The 25,626-nt window shown below is 38.5% G+C and overlaps 1 protein-coding gene across 2 annotated transcripts; it reads left to right on the top strand.

Annotated features, from left to right (window-relative positions):
- The first annotated feature begins 3,443 nt into the window (after positions 1-3,443).
- On the top strand, positions 3,444-25,052 carry LOC145587712 (OPA3-like protein). Of its 2 annotated transcripts, none has more exons than XM_081644412.1 (5): positions 3,444-3,738; positions 8,430-8,564; positions 19,330-19,416; positions 24,336-24,524; positions 24,749-25,052. In XM_081644412.1, the coding sequence occupies exons 1-4, from the start codon at positions 3,610-3,612 to the stop codon at positions 24,483-24,485; spliced, it is 501 nt and encodes a 166-aa protein (XP_081500538.1). In that variant the 5' UTR covers positions 3,444-3,609; the 3' UTR covers positions 24,486-24,524; positions 24,749-25,052. The 2 variants fall into 2 exon arrangements, with proteins under 2 accessions (XP_081500538.1, XP_081500537.1); XM_081644411.1 differs by having other exon boundaries at positions 3,445-3,738; positions 24,737-25,049.
- The last annotated feature ends 574 nt before the right edge of the window (positions 25,053-25,626 follow it).

Here is a 25,626-nt window from a genome sequence, read left to right as displayed (position 1 = left end):
TCATATATTTACACTTTCAATAAATCACCCAAAACTAATTATGGCCTATATATGTTTTAAGCTATAAGTAGCATTTTGGTTCGATGATTGTGTAATATATAGGATTTGCTATATTTTAATATGAGATCTCATTGATTGATTTACCTTATAGTTCACTTAACGCTCTCTAGGTTAGTGCGTGTAAAATTCTTCATTATTCACTACTCTCGGTGGTTGAATATTGGTTTGATGGTTCACTACATTTATTTTAGAGCTGATCAAATGTGGCCCAGCCCGATTTTGGGCGGGTTTTAGGCAGAATTTCCTGGCCCGATTTTTCAAAAAGTTTGAGCGAGCTTGGGAATAATTATTTATCCATAGACTCTAGTGTATGTAGCTCTACCTACACTCCCTCTTAAACGATGTGTTTAGCCTCGATCAAAATGACACGTTTCACAAAACCATCGAGTTTATCACTCGCTGACATTGAGATTTATAGCAAGTAATGATTTATTAATGTTCATTTTCATATTGGTAAATGTTCATTTTCATATGGATACAACATGATCAATTCATTTAATGTACGTAGTATATCTATTGCGATATTGATAATTTTTGTATTAATAAATGTTCATATTCAAATTGATATAGGTTCTTTTTTATTTTGATAATTTTGTTATTTCAATTTTGATAGACATTCATTCACGTTTCGTAAATAATGTGCATTGATTATTACTAATACTTTTTTTTTTTTAAAAAAAAAAAAAACAACAATAGTCACTTATTACACAGAATAATAAATTATAAAGTTGAAGACGAACATATGCATCAATGAAAATACACAAAACGAACATCTTATGGCTATAAAATGATACAACCATACAAGAATATAATTCTATATTCCTTTTATTTATACTTAATTTATCAAATGGTGATGTTCATTTTTTTTTTTTCAGAGAGAAATGCTGATGTTCAATTGGTAAGAAGGATATGTACACTTTAGAAACTTGTTTTGTTAATGTTATGAATTCATTTTTAATTTTATTTAATATTGAATTTTTGACAACTTTTTATATAAATTAACATAATAATAAGACGTATTTGAAACAAATAAAATTCTACAAAAACGTGTAACATTTCAAAATATAATTTGAATACAATACTCTTTATAAAAGAAAATGAACATTTACGCTTACAGAAATGAACATTTATAACGCTTATAAAAATAAACAGTTAATCAGTTATAAAAAAATAAAATCTGAAATATAGAAAAAGGAATAACTTTAAAGAAACTTTGCATAATGCACCAACCTAAATATTTAATTGTATGAAACTAATGTTCATTTTGATATTAGCTAATGTTCTTTCATAACTATTGTTCTGGTGCAGAAAGATATTCATTTGGCTTTTAATATTTTTTTATTTAGATTTTAATACTTGTTCATTCCTATATTTAACTATGTTCATTTTCTACCAACGGTATTTCATATTTATATTTGTAAATGTTTATTAATTTTGTAAGACACATATGTTCACTTTCAAATAATTATATGATCATTCATAGACGCCCAGTTTCATTTTGGTAGATATTTATTATGGAGAACGATATTAATATATATGGTTATTCACATATTAATGAATATATGTTCATTTTCAATTTGAAACTTGTGTTATTATATTTAATAAATAATCCTGAAAGGCACTCAATTAAATTACTCAGTAATACTAATAAGATAGTATCCCAACTATACTCCACTCCCAAGTCCCAACCTCCAAAGGTTGAAGATGAGCTAAAGTAGTAATTTTAAACCACTATTTCCACATCTCTTAGCAAAATATCAAACAGTACAATGAAAACTAGGAACTAAGCCTAATATATCCTTAATTATTAAGAAAAAATCACTGCAATCTGACGGTCGAAGCTCCAAGGCGTGAATGATCTCGACAATTAATTTCCTCTAAAACATGCTTAGTTGCAAACTTGACTCTCAAATAAACAGCCTTGCAACCCGGAATATACATTTTCCTATTTCAATTTAGAGTTCGATATTTTTGCCCTCGTTTTTTGCTTGATCTAGGTATCCTTCTACAATATTTTACAGATTTATGAAAATGCAGTTTTTTTTTAATTTTTTTCTATTTTTATTTATTTATTTTTTTTCTTTTCCTTTTGATATTTGGATTATATGGTTATTATTAGTGCTCATAATTCTTTTAATTTCTCTTATTGCATTGGTGAGTGGAATCGTGGAGATCAGATTGTTTTTGGGTGTGTGAGGTGGTATTGGCAACAGTGAAACGACCTAGTTTGAAGGGGGTGTAGGGAAAGCTGCATACACTAGAGTTTAGGGAAAAATTTGTAAGCTTGGGAAATCATTTATGCAAATTTAGTTGTTGTTTTTTTTGGCCTGGTTCGAATTTGGCCCGAAAAGCCCGTTTGACCTGGTCATTTTGGACGGGTTTGGCAATGAACTTTTCGACTTGAAGTATGGCTCGACCCGACCCGACTTGAGAAACGGGCTAAATTTTTCGACCTTGGCCTGACCCGAATTTGGCTCGGCCCGCCCAATGATCACCTCTAATTTATTTTCTTAAAAAAAGGATATATTGCATGTAAATATTTGTCATGTAATTATTAAATATTATTAAAGTTAATTTTTTAAAACCTTATAAGAAAGACCCTAAAACCCCAACTCTTTTTTCTGGCCGCAAGGGGGTGCCATCATCTCTTAGCTTTGATGATGGTAAGCCCCAAAATTTCTTTTGATTCCTTAGTTTTTAATTGTTTTTATTAATAACCTCCTTTCCCTCTCTTTATGAGAATTTTGTTTTCAATTCTTGGGTTTGTTCTCTCCGCTTGTGGGAGTTTGGAGTATGATTTTCTTTTCTTCCCATGGTAGTTGCAGTTTATTTGGAAGATTAATTTATGTGTTTGTTCGTCCAGCAAGGAATGAAGACTTAGGGTTTCATAATCTCTCTATGTATCTAGAGTACCACGCAGGTATTTTCATCCACACGACTATGCATCAGTGGATCTTAAGGCGAATTAGTGCTAACTCACAGATTGTATTGCTGCGAATGAAGATTTTTATTAAGGCTATTGTTGATTGAACTACAATGTATTTTGTTTTATAATGATATATTTTTGTGTTGGGAGTTTAAATTTCTTAAGAATTGTTTGCATGGTAAAGTGCCGTTTAACTATAAGGGTCTGTTTTCATTTACTGAGCTGAGCTGAACTGACCGGAGCTAAACTTAACTGAACTGGATAGAATATTTTATGAGCGAAAAAAATAAGAAACTGAACTGAAGTGATTAAAGTTGAAATGAAAGTAAGCTAAATAGAACATACCCTTAATCGATAAAACCCTATTTTTGGTAAGGTAAAAAAAAAAAAAAAAAAAAAAAAAAAACAACGGGCATCGCCCGGGTCACTAACAGCCTTCCCAAAACGACCACTTTTCAATATTCTTTTTCCAGCGTTGCAGAATCAGACGCCATCAGCCCACCTTTCCGACTAAGTCGTCTCTCCTGTTTCCCCCCTCTTTCTTAATCTCTGTCTTGAGCTCAAAGAAACATGTAAGCCTTTTTCTCCAACAATTCTTGCCAAAATTATTGTGATTTTCAGCAATGGTACTTCCTCTTGTAAAGCTTGGAACTCTTGCTTTAAAAACTGCTTGCAAACCCATTGCTAATCGTCTCAAGAAAGAGGCTAGTTTACACCCCAGACTCCGTCAACATATCATCAATTTTGCTCAGGTAATCCCATCATTTTTTTCTTTGTTTTCCAATTTCATTTGTATTTTTTTTTTATACCCACATTGTGATTTCCTGTATTCAACTTTGTGCGGCTATGTATGTTGTTATATTCGATTTCGAGCTGATTTTTTTCTTCATTTCACTCTCATGATCAATCTATACCATGGTATTGTTTTCTTTTTTGTTTATTTCTTAGAATTTAATTGTTGTTTTTGGAGGTATGATTGTTGTGTGAAATGGGGTTTTGGAGATGATTTTTTCCATTGGAGGAAGTAAGTGATTTATGAATGTGATTCATGGTTTTGTAGTCAATATTTCATATTGAGCTATGAAGGAATTAAGGGTGATTAGAATTGGAATATTCCGATTTCGCTTTCACCTATGGTATAAATGCTAATGGGAAAATGGGCATGGAGTTTTGAAGGGTCTGATGCTTGCAGAGCATTGCAGCATTATGCCTTTTTAATTATTTTTTTTTTTTTGGTAATTTTGATATTTGTTGTCATGCTTATGGATTTTCTTGAATTGGAGAACAACACATCAGATATTTTAGTGTTATTTGCCATTTCTTTTGGATTAGGAACCTAAATTTACAAAGAAAAAAAATTTGGTTTAGAAGTTAGAACCTTTACAATGGCGTAAACTGTTGTGTGTGCGTCTACCCAAATGCTTGCCCCTGCCATGGGTTTTCTTGAATTGGAGAACGACACTTCAGATATTTAAGTGTTATTTGCCATTTCTTTTGGATTAGGGACCTTAATTTAAAAAGGAAAAAAAAAGGTTAGAAGTTAGAACCTTTACAATGGCATAAACTGTTGTGTGTGCGCCTGCCCAAATGCTTGTCCCTGCCATCACCTTCTCCTCTATCAATCACATTGGACTTGTGCTGCTACTATTAGCTAGTTGTTTACAACCTTTACTATGCATAATGAAGATTGGGTCTTAATCAGTATATTATTAACAATCATGTAGATTCCATCGCTGTCATAACAATTTGTAAACCATGAAAACTTGTTAAAGGCTTAGGGTTTGACAGCAAGAATGTTGAGTTGATGGAACGGGTACAATAAGGATGGAGGGGGTACTTGACATTATGTAGCTACTAGCTGTCACCATGATACTGAGCAAAGTTAGGTGCTGTGCACGATTCAGAGTATTTTGTTCTTCTTCGCAAAGTGAACATATACACCTCTATTGCCCACTAACACTAGAATACATATCAATGAACTTTTCAGAATAGGAAATAGAGGGCCTATGTTCTTATTTCTTCAATGCATTGCTGGACTATCATGGAGAAATTGATTTTTTAATAATCGTATGACCTTTACTTCCCAGTTACTCGTGTATCAGCATAGTCCTGTTGTATTTAAATTTTGTTTATCTTGTACTGTTCTGTCAACTTGTAGGACGGCATATTTTCCTTATGTGCTCTAAGCCGACCTTTGGGGTTGCAGAAATGGCTTTTTTTGATAGAAATTATATTGTGAATCCCTTGCAACTCATGGGGCCTTTTACACTGATAAACCCTTTGCCATTCTTTCTGAATTAATATGTTCTTCATATCGGCATCACTTCTTCTATCATATCTACTTTCTGTTGTGAAAGTTCTATTTGTTGGCTTTGTGTTTGTCATGTTTGATAAAATTAGCCTTGATTTTGCTTATTTTTTGCTTGATTCTTAACCTTAACCTTGTTAAAGGTTGATGTAACACCCCCAAAATTTGAACTCTTTTTATAATAACTAAAACCATATTTTTATTCGAAATCGTCATTCAAACTCTGGGAGTGTTACTAAGAGTCATATGAAAGTTTGATAAAAACAAACATTAAACTATTATACCAGAACTAGGTGGTCTAAAACAAGTATAACTTATTACAACACAAACTTAATTATAAGCTAAAACCAAAAGTATATTAAGTGATGACAAAGACAAATAGTCTTATTCTATGACACGTCCTCACTCGAACCAACCCGTCTTACCAACCTGCAAAAGTAAATAGGAAACACAGAGAGAAATTCTAAAGTCAGAATTCAGATAAACTGAGAAATTACGACTCCATCCCGTAAAATAGATAATTTTATTTTGAAAACATTTTTGTACGTGAAATAATAAAATTAATATAATCAAGTTAAGCACTCGCATAAGTAACAAATGACATAACCAGACAAATTTACTTATAACTTATATTTAAGAAAGGGAAAGAGAACGCTAGTAGGCCGGGACTAATCCCAGAGTAACCACCTACTTACAAGGGTTGCGCATCACCCTGTATTGGCCAAAGTATATGTCAACAAAATGTCCCTAGTGTGCACAACCCCTCACTAATCTAATGGGTAATTGCAATTTACCGCGCACCAAAAGTATTAGGAGGAAGACTCATGAAAGATAATTGATAGAAAGTGTAGTATCAAACCTACTAGAAGCCTATTGGGTATCCACGTATGTGCACCAATAGAACAACATCTAGCAGGGCAACTTGTTCTTCACCCTTTTGGGGGTTTCATTTCCTTTCTTAAAATTATTATATTTTAAATCCTTTGCAAATAAACACTTAGTCATAAAATTCACATATAATCCAAGATTATACTTAAAAAAAAATTGTAGTACCCAAGTCACTTTTAAAAGAAATCAAGTATCATAGTACATTGTATAAAATTATCGTATCAAAACATCATATTCGAAACAACATACCCAAAGTATCAATACCAAAAATAAATCAACATTATCATATACGTAGATACTAGTAGTAGTAAAAGTATTATCATTCACTTCAATGAAAACAATTTATAAAGTTTATAGAATAAACTACATACTCATAATTTATTCCTATAACACGTCTACCACATAGTCGCATCAAAATAGTTTCCTAACGGGGACATCGAAAATTACCTTGAAAAGCTTGTAGTTCTCGAAACGCGTATTATCCAAAACTAGTACCCTTGACCGTTGTCTATATAACCTCCGTCTACAAGTTAACCACAAAATAAACCCTCGATTAAACTCTTATATGTATTCAAATCTAATACCACTTAGTTAGCTATATAATGTATAAGTCATAATAAAGATACTCCTACAACAATCATATTGTAGTGCTTTTAAACTAATAGTATATTATATATAAAACTTTTTCAAACAAAGCAAAATAAGTTTGCAAAATCGTAGCATTCATATGAATATAGAAGAAAATTATATAAATTATAGTTAGGTAAGAAAACAATAAACTAGTTTATTCCTTCAATTTTTACAGAACATACTATTGAAACTCATTGCACGAAAATGATGATGAAAGTCAACAATCAAATCAAAGCTAATATTACTTGGGAGAGGAACAATTTATTTGAGAAAAGAAAGACAGAGGGAAAAGGAAAAATAACAACGACAAAGATAGTTGATCTCTGCACATTAAAATTTGCAAGGTCGGTACTTGGTAGTGATCGAATGAGTAATTGATTTTAATATATTTCTTTTTTTTTTTCCTTTTTCTGGATTGAGTAGGATGATTATGGAAAACATTCCAATGGTGTTCTTACCTTTGAGAAAGAAATTTGCATATTGGTTGAGAATGAAGGATGACACACGAATGAAAATAGGGGTTGTATATATACCTTCACAAGGTTCAATGAATCAGTCTAAGAAATAATGATTTAGCAACTATTATTCATGACACATATTGATTATCAATATTGAAGAATAATAGTGACGGTTGAAGGCTGGAGAAATGCTTCAGTTCCTCTCTCTCTCTCTCTTTTTTTTTTTTTTTTGGTTAAAGGATTAAAGACAGTAAAAGATAATAGTATATTTGTTTTTAAAATGATATATATATATATATATATATAGGATCTTGCTAACGGGCTCCCCGGGCGTTAGATAAGGAGTAATTATATTGGTTGAAATGGTAATAAGTTAGGAATGCATGACAAAATCACGCGTAGTTCGGTGTAATTAATGTTAATTTTACTCTAATATTTGCACTTTAATTCTCTAATCTAACGCCCTGGGGGCGCTCATTAGCTTTTGCCATATATATATATACGGGGTATTACAGTTGATGTATGGGATTGGAGAAGTTACTATAGTTAAATGACTTAAAAGTTAAAACAATGTAATGGGGTGATTCATCATTATCATCATCATCATACATGTAATATTACCCAACCCAATGTTTCTTAAAAGGCTACCACACAGGGCAAGGTCAGGGGGTTTGGATGTGCACAATCTTGTCTTTGCGACATAGAGATGTTATAAAATGTTACATAGGTACGTGTCCAAGTATCCGACTCGGCTAATTTGTGAGAAATTGTCCTGATATTAAACTAAAAAGTGAAGTGTCCAATACACATGTCTGAGTGTCAAGGGTCTGACATGGGTATTTCAGGTAAAATAAAGAATCCGAGTATTATAGGTTATTAATTAGGTCTTGATCCGAACTCCTACAACTGCTTGCTGCTTCACTATGAATTAGAAGTTAATTTTGTTTAATTGGTTTCTTATAAGAAATGTAGCAATCTCTATCTAGTAAGTTAATGTGTTTTTCTTAGAAAATGAAGAGTTTGAATGGCCTGATGTAACATATTGGTGTGAAAATCTTAACTCTCACCACATTTCGGACTTTGTGACATAAAAATGTTAGTTTGTATGTTTTGTAACTTCTAGATTGCAAATTACAACAAGTATGTTTGGATGAACCAGGTAAATCATCGAATTACAACACAGATTCAACGGCGCATTTACGGTCACCGAACTGATGTTGAGATTCGTCCTTTAAATGAAGAGAAAGCTGTCCAAGCTGCTGCTGATCTCATTGGAGAACTCTTTGTGTTCACGGTAATCTTGTAGCAGCAATCCTTTTTCTTTCTTTCCCTTTTTCTTTGATAAATATATGCTGTTGATTTGTATTTACAGTTAAATGAAATAACTATGCATGTTTATGGGATGATAGGGTGATTTATAAGATATTGTAATGGAAGCATTTCAGTTCACAAACAAAAATGCACAAACAAGTAAATTTGAGGAAGAAAGATTGAATCTTTGATTTAAGCACCAGCCAAAAGGTTCTTACAAACGGTGGGTTTAGTTCGCCACTCTCCTGGGGTAACTTTAGGTTACCAATTTCCACAAAAGATTACTCACAAATTGCCTACTTCCTCAATCTCTCTCTCCCTTTTTTATATGTACAAGCAATTCCCTAAAAGATTACTACCGGCTGCTGATTTTGTCTTACGTGCTGCCCTCTTTCCCATCAATGCTGCCATCTGTTCTGTGTTGATTGGGGTGGGTGCATTTGGCTGCTCTGCTGTAGTCAGAAGTCTGTTAGTGATCCTCTTAGTGCATTGCTTCCTCCTTAAGTGAGGACCACTGGAGGTCTCACAGGGTCTATTGCATCTCCCCCGCCTAGAAGTCTCACCTTGTCTTCAAGGTGAAGAGAGGGAAAGCGATCACGCACCATTGTTGATTCTTTGCAACACACTCACACCCACCAAAACGCATACTGACCTACAGCAGGAGGAAAGGACAGAGACAACAACAACAAGCACAACCTCCACCTTGAGCAGCAGCAGCAACGGTTAGAAGGATTGGCATAGTACTTTTTATTTAGCTAGAGGACAAATTGTAGTAATGACTAGTAATCAAGGCAATAGGCCAAATGCTTGTAGTGCAAGTAGTATAAATAGAGTAGCCTTAAGAGAGAGAGAACCATTCAGAAATCATTGTATTAGACCCTTGAGAGTCATGGCCTAAAGCCATGTTCAACGTTTACAAGCTTTCTTGCTAATCAAATACAATCCTTCGACTTACATTAATCTTTACACGTTTAGTCCGTTGCAATTGGTATCAGAGCAACATGCCTCCGACGCCGCTGTCGGTGACACCGGAGAGAATAGCCGCGCTGGAGGATCGGGTGGAAGAAATTCTCGAAAAAATAGGGGAGGGAGAAAACTCCATCCAGAACACATTGACGAGGAATCAAGATAAGTTTTTTGAGGAGATGAGAGAGATGATGGCGACGCTTCAGGCACAGGTGAACGGAACAGGGGAGAACGAAGTAAACCAACCACCAGGGCAAGGCGGGATCCGAATCGGCAACTGGGACCCCGGAAACAGAGGAGGATTTCGAAACTTCAACCACGACCAACAAGGGGGGAACGGTAACTGGAAGTTTCGCAAGTTGGACATGCCCATATTCGACGGCTCCGACCCGGATGGGTGGATCCTAAGGGGTAAGCAGTACTTTCAGTTTTACAAGTTGTCGGAGACGGAGAGATTGCAGGCTGCCGTGGTCGCCATGGACGGAGATGCCTTGAGGTGGTATCAGTGGGAGAGCCGCCGCCGTCCGGTGGTGGGCTGGGAGGACCTCAAAGGAAGGGTCTTGAATCAGTTCAGACCGGTGAACTCAGGAAGTTTGCACGAACAATGGCTTGCGGTGGTTCAAACCACCACGGTGGTGGAGTATCGGCGAATTTTTATCGAGAAAGCGTCGCCCTTGGCTGACGTTCCTGAAAGTCTGATGAAAGGACAATTTATCAACGGATTGAAGGAAGAGATCCGGGTTGAGATCCGGATGCTGAACCCGCTCACATTAGAGGATGCCATGGATCTGGCAATACGGGTCGAAGAGAGAAACCGGGTCAGCAGTAGCAAGAAAACGGGCGGGGCCTATGTACGACCCGGACCCTATTCTTACTTCAATCGGAGCCCTGCTTCTACTCTCTTGGGAAGTGGGCCAGCCCAAACATCACAGCCCAAACACACCAGCCCAACTTCAAACAACCCATCAGCCAACCCAAACACATACCAAACACGAACCCAAACTCCTCAAGCCTCAACTGCTTCCGTTAACCACCCAAACCAACCTTATACCAACCGTTCTAACTCTAGCACTTCGAGGTTCAGTGGGATGGTGAGGAGGCTCACTGATAGAGAAATACAGGAGAAGAGGGAGAAGGGACTTTGTTTTAGGTGTGACGGAAGGTGGACGGGTACTACGCATGTGTGTGCCGCCAAGGGGCTTAGTGTCTTGTTGGTGGAGGAGGAGGAGGAGTGTGAAGAAGAAGGGGAATTACAAACCATGGAAAACCCGAGCGAAGAGGAAGAGGAGGTACCCACCAATGTGTCTATGTGCTCAATTGTCGGCCTTACCAACCCGAAAACCATGAAACTCACCGGAACAATCCATGGGCAATCGGTTGTGGTGATGATTGACCCGGGAGCCACGCACAATTTTATCTCAACCACCATAGTAGAGAAGCTTGATCTACCGATTGAGGGGCACCACTCCTTCGGGGTAACATTGGGAAATGGGGAAGCAATCAAGGGCCGTGGTCAATGCAAAGGGGTGCGTTTGAGGATGAGCGAGGAGTTGAAAATCGAAGAGGAATTTTTACCCTTACAATTGGGTAACACCGATGTTATTTTAGGAGTACAATGGCTAGAGAAATTGGGATCGGTGATTACCAATTGGAAACTTCAAGTCATGAGTTTTGAGGTGAATGGTAGGACGGTGACAATCAAGGGTGACCCGACTCTTTCTCGCACGGGGGTGACACTCAAGGCAATGATGAAGACAATTAGGAAGCAAGGGGGTGGTTTGTTGTTAGAGTTGAAACAAGCAGAAGGGAGTGAAGGAAAAGAAGGCAATGAAGTTCCTGATTTTGTTCAAGGAGTATTGAAGGAATTTTGGGGGGTTTTCGAAGAGCCGCAAGGGCTGCCACCTATGCGTGGCCATGAGCACTCCATCATACTCAAGAATGGGAGTAACCCCGTGAGCGTACGCCCTTATCGGTATCCTCAATTTCAAAAGGATGAAATTGAAAGACTCATACGAGAGATGTTGGAAGCCGGGATTATCCGACCCTCTTCGAGTCCTTTTTCTAGCCTCGTGTTGTTAGTAAAGAAAAAAGATGGGTCGTGGAGATTTTGCGTCGATTATCGGGCCCTCAACAAGGAAACCGTGGCCGATAAGTACCCCATACCCGTGATTGATGAGCTTCTAGATGAGTTGCATGGTGCACGAGTTTTTAGCAAGCTTGACTTGAAAGCCGGGTACCATCAAATTTTGGTGAGGCCGGAAGATACTCATAAGACGGCTTTTCGTACTCACGAAGGTCACTATGAGTTTTTAGTGATGCCTTTCGGGTTGACCAACGCACCGGCGACCTTCCAATCATTAATGAATGAGGTCTTTCGACCATACTTGAGGAAGTTCGTCCTAGTCTTCTTTGACGATATTCTCGTCTATAGTGCGAGCAAGGAGGAGCATGTTGAGCACCTACGGGTAGTATTGGCCACACTTAAGTCTCATGTATTATTTGCAAATTTTAAGAAATGTGAGTTTGGAAAAAGAGAAGTAGCCTACTTGGGCCACATGATTTCTCAAGATGGGGTTGCTGTAGATAAGGAAAAGATACGAGCTATGTTGGATTGGCCCACTCCAAAATGTTTGAGAGACTTGAGAGGCTTTTTGGGCCTAACGGGCTACTATAGGAAGTTTATTAGAAACTATGCTCATATAGCCAAACCATTGACAGATCAATTGCGAAAAGATAATTTCGGGTGGTCCGAATTAGCTGAGCAAGCCCTCACCGAACTGAAGACAGTCATGACAACAGCGCCAGTACTGGTGATGCCTGCTTTCGATAAAATTTTTGTGGTGGAATCCGACGCATCGGGTTTTGGGTTGGGAGCGGTGTTGATGCAAGAGATGCGACCCGTGGCCTTTTTCAGCAAGGTTCTTGGCCCAATTGGTCGCGGCAAATCGGTGTATGAGAAAGAGCTCATGGCTGTCTGCCTTGCCGTTCAAAAGTGGCGGCACTATCTACTAGGGCGGCGATTCATTATTCGCAGCGATCAGCAAAGCTTGAGGTTTATAATGGAGCAGCGAGAGGTTGGGTCCGAATATCAGAAATGGGTCCGAAAATTGATTGGGTTTGACTTTGAATTACAGTACAAACCAGGTGTGGCTAATCGCGTGGCTGACGCGCTGTCACGGCGAGGTGGCGATGAGAAGGGGGTCGAATTAAGGGCGATGGTTGCCACGCAGGGTGTGGATTGGTCCACGTTGGAGCAGGAGTGTGCGGGTGATGAATTTATCCAGAAATTAAGGCAAGCAATTGAAGCAGGGGAAGAGATAAGGGGGTACACTGTGGAAGACAGCCGTCTTCTATATAAGGGCAGGGTGGTGTTGCCTGAAACCGGTGCTATTAGGTGCCTACCACGACTCACCGGAGGGAGGCCACGAGGGTGAGACAAAGACATATTTGCGCGTAGCCCGTGATTGGTGTTGGGCAGGGATGAGAAAGGAAGTAGCGGAGTATGTGAGACGGTGTGGGGTTTGCCAAAGAAATAAACTGTCTCAGCGGTCGCCGGCGGGGCTGCTACAACCCCTGCCTATTCCGGAGAAGGTGTGGGATGACATTACTATGGATTTCGTCGAAGGGCTTCCGAAATCACGGGGAATTGACACCATCCTAGTTGTGGTCGACCGTTTATCAAAGTATGCGCATTTTTTGGGCTTAAAACACCCTTTCACGGCGGTAGGAGTGGCAGAGGTGTTTATGAGAGAGGTTGTTCGACTACATGGCATGCTGGAAAGCATAGTGACTGATCGAGACAGAATTTTTGTTAGCAATTTTTGGAAGGAGCTTTTTAGGCTTCAAGGGACAGGGCTCAAGAGGAGCACCTCTTACCACCCTCAAACGGACGGGCAGTCCGAAGTGGTAAACAAGCGACTCGAGACTTACTTGCGTTGTTTTGCCGGGGATCAACCAAAGACATGGGCCAAGTGGCTGGGTTGGGCCGAGTACTCATATAACACATCACCTCACTCGTCCACCCACACGACTCCATTTAAGGTCGTTTATGGGAGGGATCCTCCAAAATTGCTTCGTGTTGGGTTGGGGCAAACCATGGTTAATTCGGTTGAGGAAGTTCTCCAAGAAAGGGATGTGATGCTCGACGAGTTGAAGCTATATTTGACACGGGCTCAGCAGATTATGAAGGATAATGCCGATGCTCATAGGAGGGATGTGGAGTTTGTGGTCGGGGATATGGTGTTCCTTAAGTTACAACCGTACCGTCAACGTTCATTAGCAAGGAGACCCTATGAGAAGTTGGCTGTGCGCTACTATGGGCCTTATGAAATAATTCGGAGGGTGGGTAAAGTGGCTTACAAACTACTCTTACCCGAGGCATGTAAATTACACCCCGTATTTCATGTGTCTCAACTCAAGAAAGCAGTGGGGAATGTGATGACCTCTCCCACTATTCCACAGCAAATCACACCTGAGTTGGAGCTCGTTGTGGAGCCCGAGGCTGTTCTGGACAGCAGACCTAAGTTGGGACGAGTGGAGGGGTTGGACGTGCTAATTAAGTGGCATGGGCTACCTGACTTTGAGGCAACTTGGGAGGATGCCGAGGCTATCACTTCGCAGTTTCCAGCCTTCCACCTTGAGGACAAGGTGGCGCTTTTGGGGGGGAGTATTGCAACACACTCACACCCACCAAAACGCATACTGACCTACAGCAGGAGGAAAGGACAGAGACAGCAACAACAACAAGCACAACCTCCACCTTGAGCAGCAGCAGCAACGGTTAGAAGGATTGGCATAGTACTTTTTATTTAGCTAGAGGACAAATTGTAGTAATGACTAGTAATCAAGGCAATAGGCCAAATGCTTGTAGTGCAAGTAGTATAAATAGAGTAGCCTTAAGAGAGAGAGAACCATTCAGAAATCATTGTATTAGACCCTTGAGAGTCATGGCCTAAAGCCATGTTCAACGTTTACAAGCTTTCTTGCTAATCAAATACAATCCTTCGACTTACATTAATCTTTACACGCTTAGTCCGTTGCATTCTTCCCAAGTTGCTTCAAACAGGGGCAAATTTTTCCACTTGATCAGAACTTCAGTCACCACCTCTCTGCCTTGTTTCTTCTTCCTGGCTTCCAGGATCTCTTCTGGTTCAGCTGTTAATTCCAGCTCTGGGGTGAGTTGCTGAGGTATAGTTGGTGTGGTTGGATGGCTGCCAACACACTTCTTCAATTGGGATACATGAAAGACTGGGTGTAACTGACAGTCGGGGGTAGAGCAAGCTTATATGCTACCTTGCCTCAACGCTGTACAACTGCAAATGGCCCAAAGTACCTCGCTGCAAGTTTCTCAAAGTGTCTCTTAGCCAAAGTGTGCTGGCGATACAGTCTGATTTTCAAGTATACCTCCGCTCCAACGTGAAATTATTCTTTCCTTCTCTTTTTGTCAGCGTAATTTTTCATTTTTTTGCTGTGCTCTCAGTGAATTCACGCGCAACTCATCAATCATGAAGTCTCGCTCTTGTAACCACTCATCGAAGCTCCTCACTGTCGTCAGTCCTGCTCCCACCTTAATAAATTTTGGCGGATCCTGACCATAGACCACCTTAAAAGGAGTCATCCCTGAAGAGATGTGAGGGGCTGTGTTGTCAGAGAATTCTGCTCAAGCTAATTAGGCAGCCCACTGCTTGAGTTACTCTCCTGCAAAGCATGGTCTCTAAGACCTTGTTCACATTTTCAGTCTAACCATCCGTTTCTGGATGGTAGGCTGTGCTTTTCTTCAACTCAGACCCTTGCAACTTGAACAGTCTTTTCAGAAGTAACTCGCAAAAACCTTATCTCTGTCCGACACAATAGAAGAGGGAAACCCATGCAAACGCACCACTTCCTTCATGAAAACCTCCGCTACAATCATGGCATTAAAGGGATGTTTCAGCCTAATAAAGTGAGCGTATTTTGAGATTCTATCCACAACTACCAACACCGTGTCAAAACCCTTCGGCCTAAGTAAGCCCTCAATGAAGTCTACTGATAAATCTTCCCAGATGGCTGTAGGCACGGGTAGAGGCTGCAAAAGCCCGGCTTAACTGAGATGCTTTATGCTTTGTTCTGTTGGTAGGTCGCACATCTCCTTACATACTCTCCTACCATCTTCCTCATACTTATCCAAAACCATTCCGACACTAACCTTAGATACGTTTTTACCTCCCCCGAGTGGCGAGTGCCAACCCGTGGGTTTGGCATGATATTCCTTCAACAGAACCGCAATCCAGGCTGAATTCTTTGGAATCACCATTCGACCATTAAATAGGACTTGTCCATTTTCCAGGGCAAACCCGGTTTGCACCTCCTTCCCCTCTTGCAAATCTTCTTTCAACTGTCTCATCCAGTCATCCTTCTCAATCTCTTTCTGCAACCCAATCCACCCTATGACTTGTAATCATTGCCCCCAACTCTACCGTGTCTGTTCCCTTCCTAGACAAGGCATTAGCCACTCTGTTGGCAGCCCCTGGTTTGAACTGAATCTCAAAGTCGTACCCCAGAAAGTGGGCAGAAGAACTCCCGTCGGTCCTCTGGGCAAACAGGACAACTCCCAGAACGTCAACGGGACAAACCTTGTTCTCCTTTGTTTACGGGTGTGAAGCAGTCCTACCATTAGAGGTGCGCATCCCCATAGCAAGATATGGTCTCATGACGAGCAACCAAAACAACATAGAATTGTCATCCGACCTAGACACTTCAGAAGAGCTAAGGGAAGCTGCATACCTCAGAATGGCAGCACAGCAGCAGATCGTTGCACGAAGTTTCAACAAGAACGTCAAAGCTAAAGTATTCTGAATTGGAGATTGGGTGTTGAGGAAAGTCTTCCAAAACACCAAAGATCCCGACAGACGGCAAGTTAGGCCTTACATGGGAAGGATCATATCAAATTCTTGACGTCGCAGGTAAAGGGGCATATAGACTCATGTCCAAAGAAGGTAAGATCATTCCCCCGAAGCCGGAACACGACACATCTCAAACTTAACCATTTCTAGGTAAAGACGTAAGGTACACAGCGCCCGATCTTAAGTCTTAAAGTTCATTTTTTAATTCGATTTTTTGGACAACGAGTTCTGACTTGGGCATCGGAGGGCCGTTGGCATTTTTGTCAACGGCCAAGTCCTAACGTCTGTTTTGCAGAATAACGCAAGGGGTTCAAACGTCAGATTTGGACGAGACACGATAGAAAGTCAGTGAAGACCCAAGACATCTCATGGCCATGGCAGAGAAATATCTCATTAACGACGTCAAGTTTGGCCAATTGACGTACGACATCAGATATGAAAAATACCATAAGCACACTCGTCTAAAAGCGAAGTAAGAAAGCGACGAGAGATATGAAAAAAACCTCTGTCGTGCCATCCGCAACGAATCCAGCTAGCATCTGCGCCAATGACTCTATGTCAACAATCAAGTAACGCGACTTCTAGCCGCGGTCATTCACCTTTCCTGCCCTCTCAACCAGGGTAGGGTGCCCTCTCTTCAACACCAAGGTACATCTATTTTGCTTAGAAATGTGTAATTTACAAGCATAAACTAAGTTTGACAGATCAAAAGGGTCGTTCCAATCCTTGGTTACTTTTTCAAGAATAAGAGCGATCCTCCAAAATTGGGGCATCACTTGCCTGGGCTAACATCTAGTACCCCATCAAAGATCGAGACAAGGGGCCAAACTGAAAAGTGTATCCCAACCTAAAAGTGTACTCATACATCACGACATACCGTTGGTACCTGTACTACAATGTATTCCGGGATCCCCGCCAAAGAGATGAAGGATGGAACATCCTCTTCCACAAAGTCACTTGGAGGGTCGTCGTTATCAGCCATATCTCCTACTACTTCACTTTCCTCTCTTTCCAAAACCCTAGACGAAAATCTAGTCCTTTGAGGCAAATTTGACTTCCTAGTCATAAGCTAGCTACAAATCAAGGAGAAATTTGAAGGCAAGATCAAGAAATTACATGTCGAAGCAAGTGGAATTTGCGAATTTTGCCTAGAGCTTGGAGCAGCAAGTGAAATTGAAGATTTAATTTGGGGGATTTTTCGGAGAGAGAATATGCAAAAATTTAGGAAGTGTGTAGAAGTGTGGGGGTAATTAGGTGAAAAATTGTGGCGGTTTTTAATTCATAGTGGGATAGTGGGAAGTTGCAATTGTTCCCTTGAGTTACCCACGTTCAAGCCAACAATTGGGGGCAAATTGTTATGGTCGATTTTCAATCACGTCCTTACGCACGATTCATCGCACGACGTTGAAGGACGACGAACAGGCTAGTAACTGATTTAGGAAGAAATGCGGATTTGACCAAGGCCCACGATGGAGTAATAGCTATTTCCCAGCAATTTAGTTGACCTAGCATATTTGAAATACAACCAGAAAGCTCCCAACGAGAAGATAAGCTCCCCAACGAGAAGATAAGCTCAAGATCAAGTCCAAGCAACGGCCGCCCTATATTTCAGGGAGATCCTTAGCTGCTTCTAACAGCACTATTGCTAGGGTTAAGTACTTGTTTTAAGTACTATAAATAGCCTAACAATTGTAATCAGTAGATCATCTCATCTCTACGCACTCTCTACCTTACTCTACATATTTATTGTACTCAAAGTTATTCATAGTGAATCGGTGGTCTTGCACCTACCCGTAGTTTTTCCCGTATTTGCTTGTCCTTTATCGTTTTTTTTATCCAATTTACCTAGTTTCCATTGTTAAAACTCTAGCCGTCGTACGTCCCAGCCTTAGGTCTCCCTTAGGCGAAATTTGGCATAAACACGTAGGTACGTACGATGCAAGGTGACATGGTCAATTGAAGGATAATGTCAAAAATAGTTAATGAAGAGATGTGCTCCATTGAATGTAAGTTGGTGAAAATGTTCATCGACGAGATCGAGTAATTGATGAGAAGTGTATCAATAAAAAATGTCGAGGTTTGGTTATGCGGAGAGAAGTGCTCCGACAATATGTGTCATCTAAACAAAAAAAGTAGACACGCGTCATCTAAAGAGAAACTTCCCAAAAAGGAATACGAGTCAACTAACTTGGAGTGGAGGAAGTATACTAATTTATGACCATCTTAACCATTCTAAACTGATATTTTATTTTTTGATCTAGGGTGGATTCAGTTTAAATGCTTTTGTTTGCAGTTTACATATGAATATATATTTAGCAAATTGCACCAAGCCAGCCACCAGCTCATTAGAATACTGGTCCGGTGTGTTACCTTGAAAATTTCTCAACCTGTTAGTCTTATTTGTTGGTTTGCTTCTACACTTATTTCAGACCTATGCCTGTTTGAAATCTTTTGTTGAAGTGGCCACTCAATAGGGACATAGATTACAACATTATGATTCTATCCTTGACATGCGCAGTTGGAGTTTTCGATAAAGTATTGATGGCTTTAGAATATCCAATTATCTAGAAGGCCTGCTCCTAAAACCATGTTTGCAATCCTCATGGCAGTATGGATATAGCTAATTGCTTTTCCAAGCTATGTTTCACGCATATCTTCCATTAAGCTTTACTTGCACATCCTGCAATGTGATGTACTATTTGGCATCTTAATTTACATAATTAGGATGGTAGGAACACTAGAGACTACACTGTAATTTCACCAGCCACACCTCATATTTGTGACTATTGTGAGTGTAACAAATTGTATTGGGCTGAGTAACACTAGTTTCAATAGGGCTGCTTTTAGCATTGGTGATTTGTGATCCCTTGCCAATTTGAATAGCAAGTTGCATATATGCAGGTTGCTGGAGTTGCTGTTATTTTTGAGGTGCAGAGAAGTGCTAAATCAGAGGCTAGGAAGGAAGAAGCACGTGCGCAGGAGTTCCAGGTACATCTCTTTAAAAGCAGGCAGTTTAAATGATAATGGAGTGTGTTTTTCTTGTTAAGTGCCACAATGTGGCCACAGAAGTTAATGCCAAAGCTCATAAATGATCTATTCGCTTTGCCCACATTGTTATCTGCACTTGTTGAAGCAAATAAATACAGTAAAAAACATAGTAGGAAAAAAACTTTGATGGTCATAATGTAGTGTACAAACAATGGCTCCATGCTGCTTTGCATGTTATTTGTTCCACCTCTTTCTCATTTTTAGTTAGTCTCCTCCACATAGATTGCTCCATTTTAATTTTGGTAGTTGGTCTCCTCCATATATCCCAATTGAATAAACTCAAAGTGTAAAAAGACAAAGACACCCCCATCAACGTGCAAAACTTTTGCTTAAGTCTTAATAAAGTGAAAATTGGGGGATAGGGCAAACATCTAAGGACAGAGGGAGTATTATATTTCTAATTAGGTGTTGGTTATCATAGTTTCCTACAAATGGAACATAAGAAGTGGATACAATTTAGATTGTCTTTTGTTCAATATTCCAATGATTATGATGTTGCAAATGCAATTAGACTGAAATTGGAAGAATGTTTGGGATGAAATATTTACAGGTGAGTGGCTAAAGCATGAAAGAATTTTGTACCAAACACCGTGGTGCCCAAAGGAACGTTCCTTACAATTCAATGAACAAGACTAGTATTAATGCTTTTTCATATTTTAAGAATCGTCTTTGTTACAAGGAGATATCTAATTTCTAATCCAAGAAAGATTGTTCATGAGAATATATTGAAATAGGGGGAGACGGAATGTGTATCGCGACAACTAAAAAATTCTTAGGTAATAAATAAAACAAATCTAGTGAATTTTTGGGAAATGGGAAAACAGTACAAAGATACCCCCTGCTAATAGTTCAGAGCCTTTTCCAAGGTTACACAAACAGTTGACTGGACACTATGATTTACAGAAAAAGCATTCCAAACATAACTAACATTTGACCCAACCCCACTATCAATACACTTATCACTTGAATAGTTCTTTTTCCTTGGGCGTTTGGTGCAATCTAAGAAGAAGGGAGCTACACCTTTCCTTTTCATGCCATGCAACAAAATTCAGAATTAGAACAGAAAAATTCCTGCAGCATCTTTCCCCCACGCTGACCTTTTGATGGGTCTCTTTCAATGACTGTGTGAAGTAGCTCTCGTCCTTGCACAGGGTACCTTCATATTGGTCTTCTTGATAGAGGTAAATCCATGAATGAACACTGCATTTTTTGGACTTAAGGGGAACAGAAGACCTCTTTTTCTGAAGACTTTCCTTAGAACTATTACCTACTGATTCACATGTGATGCAATCCAATCCAATCCAGAATTTGAACCTGCATTTACTTCCCTCCATTTCTCTGTAGAACTCATAGGTGACCCTTGAGCCTGTGAGCTTTGAGAGACTTCTTATGAAGAATCAGAATTTGCAATATTCTCAACCTGCTTTTACAATCTTTCCCTGGTGACTCCTTCGTAGCATTAATAACTCGAATTTCATGGTTGACCCATCTTTGGGTTGTGATAGATAACAGAATTCCTTTTGACAACCCGATGATAAACTTTCTTCGGAATCATCATAAAGGAATCCTGCCCTCTTTTGTTATAAATCCATTACTTCTTTGAGATCAAAGGTCTTCATTGCACACAAACTCCTTAAATCAATACTCACACCACATGAGTGTAAGAGACTAAGATTTTCTTGAAGTCCGACTTCATTTGAACTAAGTTACCTACTACTATCACAAATTGTCTGTACATTAGCACCTTTTATGATAATATCTGAATCTCCATTGGATAAGCCTTCTTGCCCTTCACCAATTTGATTTGATTCCCTTTTTGGTGGTGGTGACCCAAATGCAAGACCAACTGGGACATGTATTGAGTCATACTCCAAATTCAACATCCCTTGGACTGTGAAGTGGTATTCCCATTATGCACGTCACATACTCTGGACAAGCAACTCAGTTCTGTTTTCTGTAAAATCAACACTCCTAGAAGGGGAAGCCATCACTACATAAGATATAACTCTCTTCCTTTTTCTATCCTCCTTGGGAAAAAGAGACTCCCCAACACTTTCCTTTAATAGATACAAAAATCACCTACTTTTCAATAATATCTAACATTCTAACTCGCGCAGTACATCAACATTCTTAGGATGTAGTTGAGTTGCTTTGACTAAAGCATGTCTAACTCCATAAAAACTACTTGTCTCCATAGAAGATTTTGCCTTCCAATATAGGGATTTGAAATTTGATGGATCCAAATTCAACATAAAAGAGCACCAATCTTTAAGAGAAATTATTGAGCTTAAATGAACTTAATGCAAGATAAAGCTGCAGGGATATGGTAAATTAAAAAATACAAAGCCTTTTCTTCTCTACACAAAAAATTGCAGCTTCATAACTAACTACCTCGAATTAAAGAAGACAGTAAATACCTCACAATTAATAATTAGAAGAAATGGCAGCTCCAAGATTCCGTAATCTGGCTTTCTGGTGACCAGAGGAGCTGGAGTGACTGTGAGAAGCTGAAAGAGGGTAGGGTTGAAATGGTCCTCTCTCTCTCTCTCTCTAGAAAACACATTCTTTTTTCCCACACTAACACACACAAATGAGGGCTATGACTAAGTCAATATGGTACACATTTTCATAAAAAAGGAAAATCTCGAAAAAGATGTGATTATGGAAATGGAAGAACGTGGCTGCAGAATCAGTTCCAATACCTCAAGAAATGGGGTCATGAACTCCTGACTCAACAGTTAGATAAAGGGACATGGATGGTGTATTGATGTGTATTTAAATAATTTAGAACAAGCATATGATAATAGCACCTCTAAAGATCACAATAATGATTAGGTGACCTTTAATATTTAAAAGATACTGAGGAATTCAACTAGATAAAGTGAGGAGCAGGCAGGTAAAACTTTCCAACATAGATTTCTGATGTTATTATGTCTGAGAAATCTGTGAATAACAATTTATAAGCTGGCCTTGATTTTCTGTTAGTCACTATATAACAGGTGAGTAAGAATGTCAAAGTCTGGTTTTACGGAGTATGAAATATGAGGAGCAATAGTCCTACCACTAACCACACAAGTCAATAGGGGCACAGTTATTTGAATACATAAACCAAACCTTGGGTAACTTAAAACAACTTATTTCAAATGTTAAGGGCTTTACCAAACTCCCTTTGAACATCACAGTCTGTAGATATTTCCTTTACATCAGTCTCATGCTCTAGAGAACTTATTCAGAAAAAGGACATAAAAAGTAATGAGAAAAGAAGCAAAAACAACTTGCAGAAAGAAGAAATTTAGGAAAGATGGGTTTGTATTAATACTAGCAGATACAATTCATTAAGCTAGCTATATCCAATACAAGTATTCAGTACAATTTTCTTAATGCCCTCTCTCTTCCCTTCTATTTATTACAATTTCTTAGCTTAGATTGGCTAGATATCTACTGATAGCCTATATTTTCCCCTGCCTTCCTCCTGAAACAATCAAGCATAACAAAACACCCCATTCCCAATAAGATGTAAGCTGAAGTACCTGTATTGCCAAAAATACCGTCTTCCTTATTCCTGTGAAGTGCACAGGTGATCCATTTGGTGGGTGCATAACATTCATCTCTAATAATTGCGAGACACAAATATGAGTTGAAGCTAGGAAGAAGGTGGAGTCTTTAAGCCCTAGTTTAATATTAGATTTCGCTATAATTTAAATAATTGTTTTTAATGGTGAAGATGTAGAATTTTAAATTTAATTCCAGACATTTTTTATGACGTGTCAATAGGAGGATAATCAGAAGGATTTAGTCTCTGAGGAGTTGAATTAAAAAAAAGTGTGTTTAGGAATACTTGATGTTTAGTGTATTTTTTGTACGTAGTACAGTGCTTTGACTTTTATGGTGAAAGCCCACTGCAGTTCTATGATTGGGTTGTTGATATTTTGTATTCGACCATGAAAGGCAGATGATAATGACAAGTTACTAGGAAGCTGCGGCTTGTGTTATACTTGTAGAAACGTAGAATGCTTAATCAAGTCACTAATACAGTTTAGTGTATTGCTTCCATATAAGGATTTCTGAAATGTAAAAATCATAGTCCCTATGCCCAAGCTTGTGATGTTGTTCTAGCATCATTCTATCTGAATGTTATTGTTCATATTCCTACGTCAATGTGCACTTTAGAGCTGGATTGATGGATGATTTCAAAAAACCAGTTGAATTTGTCATATTTCTTGTTTTTGAAAATTTCAGGGTCGTTTTATGTGATTGTATTTTGTTCAACTTCAATTGAATAATGAGAAGATTGAAAACATTCACTTGATCTTGTATTTATGTCTTACTAGTCAGAGTCAACATTGTTCTTCTTGTTGAATTTCCCCAAGCATCTATTTAATAATAGGCATTAACTGCAATTTCCAAAATTGCTATTTTCATTTATGTACAAGTAATAAATTTATCATCACAGATTATTATTTACTTCATTTTTAAAAGTGTTACTTAATGTTATTCTCCCTTCTGATTTATCTTGAAACTCGAATTTTCCTTTGATCCTTATTGGCCTGATTAATCTTCTCTGTCCATTGCACTGGAATAAAATAAGTTTGGACATAGTTTCCTGTATACATCAGCACCAATTGTAGCAATAGCTTGTTGTACATACACAAATATGGTACACAAATTGGGTAGCAGATAAATCTTTGCTGTCTCTATTCATTAACTCATGATCACCTGCTACCCAACTATTGAAATTATAAATTTGGTACTCAAATCGCATGTCAAAATATAGAGACTTGGTCCCCTTTTTTTTTTCCCTCTTTTTCTCAATCTGCTTCTTGGTGAACAATTTTACAATTCATTTTTGCTTCTTTTAGGCATTGAGACAGCGAGATGAGGATTTGACTAGAGAAATTAAGGCTCTTAAACAAAGATTTGAAGAGATAGAAAAACTGGCAAAAGAACAAGGAAAAAGTGGAATTTTCAGCATCCGCAAACAGCCACCTATAGCACAGGATCCAAAATAATCTGACTGACCATGCAGATATTTAATTTAATTAATCATGGTAAGGATTACGTTTGTCAATCGTACATTTATATATTTCAACGTATCCTTTGATAACTTTAACATAGGCTCTCTATCTTATTGATGCTAGAATGAAACATATTCAAAATCCAAGTATATGTACAAGCTGATTTAATTGCAATATGATTCTCACTCTTGTTTTATTCCTTGATTATCATTCTCATTTCTAACCTTGATGCTCCATCATGGCAGAATATCTGACAGATGTGAAAAGTGTTCAGCCAATCTAGAATCTATACAGTCCACGATTGCCGACAGAAAAATCTCGAAACATTTTTTGTCTAAAATAATTCATTGTACCTGTAAACTAATTCATATGATAAAATGTTGTTTGTAAACAGGCATATGTACTAGATTTTGTAATTCATATCCATGTTGGCTTGTTTATACCAACATCTTCCCGAGTTCCTGGTGGCAATCCTTAAGTAGTTAAATATATATGGTTTCTGCTTTTTTTCTAAAATTATTGTGAGGAGATGCCTGTCTGGCAGTGGTTTTTGAAGAATTGATTTTTTTTAATATATGATTTCAGCCTTGCTAGGAAAGACAGCTTTAAGCGCTGATAACTTTCCTAACTTCTTATCTCTTAATTGTATGAATGTAAGCTTAGTTAATCTGCTTCGACTGCAGTCGCAATGTGGAGTCAATTTCGCATCTGGACTTTTGGAGGCTTTTAAGGGCCTTACACATAGAGTTTATGGTTTAGCAATGGTTAGTTGTTGGGACAATATAAGAATATCAAGAAATTAGGCTGGTGAAATAAGTGCAGACTAACCTTCCTGATAGCCGGTTGTGTGGTGCACTGGTTCGTATTTCTAGAGCCAACTCAAAACTGGTTTTGTAGGTGTTACAACAAGTTTTTAGCCAACAAAATTTGGCTTTGCAGATGATATAGTGATATGTAGGAAAGATATGTAGTAGGTTAAGTTATGACAATTTCTCAAAACTAAATCATCAATAACTTAATACTAAGAGCGAAACCAGTGATGACACATCTATCCGTTAGTTGAAAATTTTCCCTCTACTTTATTATTAGTATTTTTTTATTTTATTTTTTTTTGTCAATACTTCATGAATAATAT

This window comes from Chenopodium album, chromosome 17, assembly GCF_948465745.1.
Source record: "Chenopodium album chromosome 17, dcCheAlbu1.1, whole genome shotgun sequence".
Classification (NCBI taxonomy): domain Eukaryota; kingdom Viridiplantae; phylum Streptophyta; class Magnoliopsida; order Caryophyllales; family Amaranthaceae; genus Chenopodium; species Chenopodium album.
This window is presented reverse-complemented; position numbering and strand designations above follow the sequence as displayed.

What these genes read in the sequence shown, in the direction of transcription:
- LOC145587712 (XM_081644412.1), top strand. Translation starts at nt 3,610, where the DNA reads ATGGTACTTCCTCTTGTAAAGCTTGGAACTCTTGCTTTAAAAACTGCT. An exon ending in GAGAACTCTTTGTGTTCACG is followed by an intron (nt 8,565 to 19,329) that starts GTAATCTTGTAG and finishes GCATATATGCAG; the next exon opens with GTTGCTGGAGTTGCTGTTAT. An exon ending in CACGTGCGCAGGAGTTCCAG is followed by an intron (nt 19,417 to 24,335) that starts GTACATCTCTTT and finishes TGCTTCTTTTAG; the next exon opens with GCATTGAGACAGCGAGATGA.